Below are 5,349 nucleotides of genomic sequence, written 5' to 3'. Positions count from 1 at the left end.
TTTGATTTTATTTAAATATGTATTTTCAAAGCATTGAAATATTTGTTGGTACTCACTTACTTTAAAATTGTGACATATATTTAAAATTCTGTATGATTGAAATAGTATGATTGAAAATGATTTTCAATGAGAAAATATTATTTGATTTGATTTGATATCTTATATATTTGAAAGATAAAAAATTTGATGTGTTTGAAATTATATGTTTTGAATTGGTTTAGGAGGTTCGTATTAGAAAACCGTAATTAACGATGGTCATGACATCAACTTAGATGCATCTAACTCAGATATCAGCTAGTAGGGGCGTTGCTAGCCCAACGTATACGCCACACGTTGGATCTATTATTCTGTGCGGACACACGAAAAAAAAGGGGTTATTTTTAGAGGTGGAGCCGCTCAATGTGGACTATTTGATTTGATTTCAATACCGAGAACTCTTTTATTTATTCACTTATTTATATAAATTATTAGCTTTTAAATAAAATTACTTTTATAATAATATTTATATAGTCTCATGTGGATTATAAATATATTGTCTAATCATTGAGTTACAAAAACTCACTCTATTTTTTAAAAAATATTTTTCAAGAACAAATACTCAATTATCTAAGTTTTTCTATTTAAGGGCAATAATCTGCAATAGGTATCTATTATTTATTGTGTTCCTAAATTCTATATACTCCATATGTTATAGACAATTCACCTATTTTTAATTATTTTATCTTTTATTAAAAGTATGTAACTATTTTTTTAGAACTTGTAAATTTATTAAGAATATTTATAATTTTCTTATTTAACTTATATTCAAATCTCTTAAACTTATTAGGAGACTATTTTTTTGAGCATTAGTCATGATTCATTTTAGACCATAACACTTCCCCACCTTCGTTCTCCTTTAATAAAATGTCTCTGTTCTCGTTTTATCTCCATCATAAATTGCTGTTTATTTCTTTTCTTATGGGAGGTAGATATCTAATATCTATGGATATTAAATTTTAATTATTTTTAAAACCAAATTAAAAAAAATTATAATAAAATGTAATATAATTCAACCAAATGTATTAAATCAAAACACAAATTTAACATAATAACATACACGTAAAATTTTTGGCATATAATTAAATTAAAATAAATTAGAATTAGGATTAAATACGATTTTCGTCTTTAAGTTATAAGTCAAAAATTTCTTTTATTTTCAACCTTTTTTTGTATATAAAAAAGATTAAAAACAAAAAAAATTTTCACCCTATATATTAGAAACTCGTACTTAACCCACCTTTAGAATTACTTACATAACTTTTATGTATATAAAAAGACATTTAAATAAACTTTTTATGTGAAAATTTCATGAGTCCCTGTAAAGCGGGTACCTCAATCTCCGCCCTCCGTTTCTATTTATTTGCAGGGATAAGTTTAGTCTCCATTACAAATTCCTGTTAACATCTTTGATACGAATATATAATTCGTGTGAATATCTATGGATACGGATTTTTTTGTCATCTCTACTTCCACTATGCGTATCTTGTCTTATACTTTAATTAATAGTATATTTAAATATATTAAAATACTTAAAAATATAATCATTTAATTAAATAAATATTAATATAGTAATATAAGACTATCTTTAATTGATAGCAGCAAAATTACTAGTGAACCAATAATTGTAGATAATTAACAGATATGTGTAACCTATACATGTGGATCGAATAATAGGGGTGGTTTTATTTATTGTCTTTCTTGAATTTTTGTGTGGCTTATTTTTTATTGTGAATTTTTTTAACAATATTACTTATCAACAAAATTTATTATTTTTTATTATTATTTTAAATAATAATTGTTAAATTTAAAATTTAACAATATAAAAATAAAATAGCAATACAAAATATTGGCTGATAGATATTGGGTTTTTAATATTTTTTTTTCAATCTTTCGAGTATGTTAAAAGCATGTATGCACTAAAAAAATTATATTATATATGAACTATCAAAATCAAGTATCAATCAAACACCAACAATGATCCGTTTCTATTTAGTGATTAATCATTGTTAGATAATTTCATTGAATAAAATAACCTATATTGACTATTTTTTTGTGTTGATTAAATTTTTTTAGAAAAAATATAAATAGACAATAAAAATATTAAACAATGTAAATAATGGATATATACATATCGAATCTTCAATTTATTAGGTATGCAAATAATTATTCTAATATTAAAATTTAGATAAATAATTAATAATTTAAAGATGTAGTATATTTTACTTAAATTAGACTAATTTTAAAATTTATTATTCATATTATTTAAAAAAATCATTAATTACCTAACCTAATTCATTTTTTTATGAGCAGCGCATTAAATAGGAAGAACAAGCTGACAACATAGTAGCTTAGGTAGCTTATTTTTCTATATAAGGTCCGACAAATCTAAACTCATCGTCCCATATCTTGCATCAGATGTTCTAGCTAGCTAGCTTTATTTATTATATTATTAGTATTTTCTAATTTCTTGCTTCATAATAGTTGTTTCCTTCTTGAGACAATGGCACTGAGTGGTAAGCTTAGTACTGAAATTGTGATGCATGCACCTGCTGGAAAGTTCTTTAATTTTGTATCAAAATCTCTCCACGATGTTCAAAATATTTGTGAAAGAGTGCATCACACCAAGCTGCATCAGGGTGAGGATTGGCACAGAATTGGCGATTCGGTTAAACAGTGGACTTATGTTATAGGTAATCAAGCTTAATTTTAAATGAATTAATTTGTAAATTAAAGAAAAAAAAACATCTCGTCGGATTTTATTTGTCATGATATCATTTTTTTTCAAAAACCTAAACTTATATCAAAAGTTGCATAAATAATTATATTTTTAATGTCTCTTCATATAAGATTTTATTTTTTGGATTTACATAAATTTTTTGTATGATTTATTTTTCTTTGTTATTTATTTTAGGCTAAAATTCTTTTTATTAAAGTTGAACATGAATCAAATTTTATATTTTTTATTATAAAAGCTTTGATATTATATCATAATATCACTTCTTCCAAAAATTTAATTTGAGAAAAAGATATATGAAAAATTATATTTCTAACATTTTTTTCTTTGAGATTTTATTAAATTTAATTAGGTTCCTCCATTTACAACAAAAAAAGGTTTTTACTACGAAATAATATTAGTGAGAATTATATGAATTGTTTAAAAATCCATAATGAATGAGATTATTATTAGAAGAGAGCTATAAGTATATGCATAAATTGACAAAATTCTTGTATTTTTTGTAGTTCCTAAAAATATAAACAAAAAATAGATTTTGTCTCCAAGACAAAAGACAAAATTTTAAGACAACCAAAAGAATTAGCATAATTTGTATGTAACATTAACTAATAATTGACATAATTATTCTCAGGTTTCCTTAATTTTTTTCTTTTTATGTTTACTTTTTAATGTTGATTATTGTCAAGCAACAGATGGTAAAGTAACTACATGCAAGGAGACAATTGAATCCATTGATGAGAAGAACAAGACAATTAAATTCAATCTCTTTGATGGAGACATAAGTCAACAGTATAAAGTCTTGAAGCTCACCGCTCAAGAGATTGATAACAGCAATGGAAGTGTTTCAGCTAAATGGACACTTGAATATGAGAAAATTAATGATAATGTCAAAGCTCCTTATGGTTACTTGGAATTGTATGACAAAAATACTAAAGAGATGGATGCTCATCTTCTCAAGGCATAATAATTACTAAAAGAAAAATAGAAGCACGTTATATAAATTGTTGGAATTTAATAAGGGGCAGGTTTTCGGGACTGTTTTGGAAGTAGTTAGGTCTTTATATAAATTAAATAAGAGTAATGCTATGTGTATACTAAAATCAGCTATCAAAGTTAGTTATCAGTATAAAAAGTATATGTTGAATATAAATATACATTGAAAATAAATTAAATTAACTACATATGTATTTATATATAAATATATTGGTAGCTGATTTTTGTAATTGATTTTAGTGTATAAATAGTATTTTTTATTAAATAATAAGTGTGAACTTGGGTGAAGAATAGAATAAGGAAGTATGTTTTCAAATTCCAACCTTACATGTATGTTTATCCTTAGTTTGAATGGATTGAACTATTGTACGTACAGTATGTATGTATGTATGTATGTTCGTATGTATGTATGTACAGTCATAGTTAATGATTTATTTTGTTGGATGCGTTTATGTCATGGATGTGTGGAAATTTGAAATATCTGTGTATGTCTAATAAAAATTAGAGTAACGACAGGTAATCAATTTTTTTGGGCAAACATAAGTTAAATCTATAATATTATTTTATTTGTTTTAAATTTAAATTTTAAATTAAAAATTACTAATTCTGATCTAAATTTTAAATTAAAATTTTAAACTCTAAATTAAATTGATTAATATTAACTAATTAAAAATTAAAATTTTATCTTTCTCATTAACATAATGAGTAAATTGAAAAAATATTTGAATTATCAAATTATTGATAAAAGTATTTTTTAAAAATTTTTAATAATAAAAATATTTTAAAAATATTTAATTAAAATCAATTTTCTAACTTTCGCATAAACATAATGAGTAAATCGAAAAAATATCTGAATTATCAAATTATTGATAACATACTTTTTTAATAATAAAAATATTTTTAAAATATTTAATTAAAATTAATTTTCTAACTTTAGCATAAACATAATGAGTAAAGAAAAAATATCTGAATTATCAAATTATTGATAAAAATATTTTTTAATAAAAAAATATTTTTAAAATATTTAATTAAAAATTAATTATGTATTTTTATTTTAAAATTTAATGATTTTAGCTAAATAAATTTAGTTTGCAATTTTTGTCGTAAATGGATAAAAATAATTTTAAGAAGTTACAAAAATCTAAAGATTGAATAATCAGTCAATACATTTTTTTCGATTTTAATACTAGATATTCTTTATTTTTTTATTTAAATTAAATAATTTTAATATTTATGGAAATATGTAATTAGTAGAATATTTACTAATTTAAATACATATTACACATCTCAAATTTTGTGATACGAAAATCGTAAAAAAATATAATCCGATAACTCACTAAGTACTTAGGATAAGTAACAATGTTTGAAAACAAATAATTTAGTTGCATCCAGGATACATACAAACTATACATTTGTTCATAAATCAGTTACTCAGTACTCGTCATATGTGTATTTATATATCTAAATGTCTCAGTACTTAAAATAATATTTGGAATACGTGTTTATTCATAAGTAGATGATTCATTAATATCTTAAATATGCTGTCAAAATACAATATATAAGGAGGTTCTTGATTTAGAGCC

The 5,349-nt window shown here is 22.7% G+C and overlaps 1 protein-coding gene across 1 annotated transcript; it reads left to right on the top strand.

The window, feature by feature from the left end:
* The first annotated feature begins 2,459 nt into the window (after positions 1-2,459).
* Positions 2,460-3,960, top strand: LOC107462758 (MLP-like protein 34). The gene is made up of 2 exons (XM_016081395.3): positions 2,460-2,729; positions 3,466-3,960. Exons 1-2 carry the CDS (start codon positions 2,540-2,542, stop codon positions 3,735-3,737), a joined length of 462 nt encoding a protein of 153 aa, XP_015936881.1. The 5' UTR covers positions 2,460-2,539; the 3' UTR covers positions 3,738-3,960.
* The last annotated feature ends 1,389 nt before the right edge of the window (positions 3,961-5,349 follow it).

Source organism: Arachis duranensis, chromosome 8 (genome assembly GCF_000817695.3).
Source record: "Arachis duranensis cultivar V14167 chromosome 8, aradu.V14167.gnm2.J7QH, whole genome shotgun sequence".
NCBI lineage: Eukaryota > Viridiplantae > Streptophyta > Magnoliopsida > Fabales > Fabaceae > Arachis > Arachis duranensis.
The sequence above is the reverse complement of the archived record's forward strand: the minus strand, read 5'-3'. Positions and strand labels throughout refer to the sequence as shown.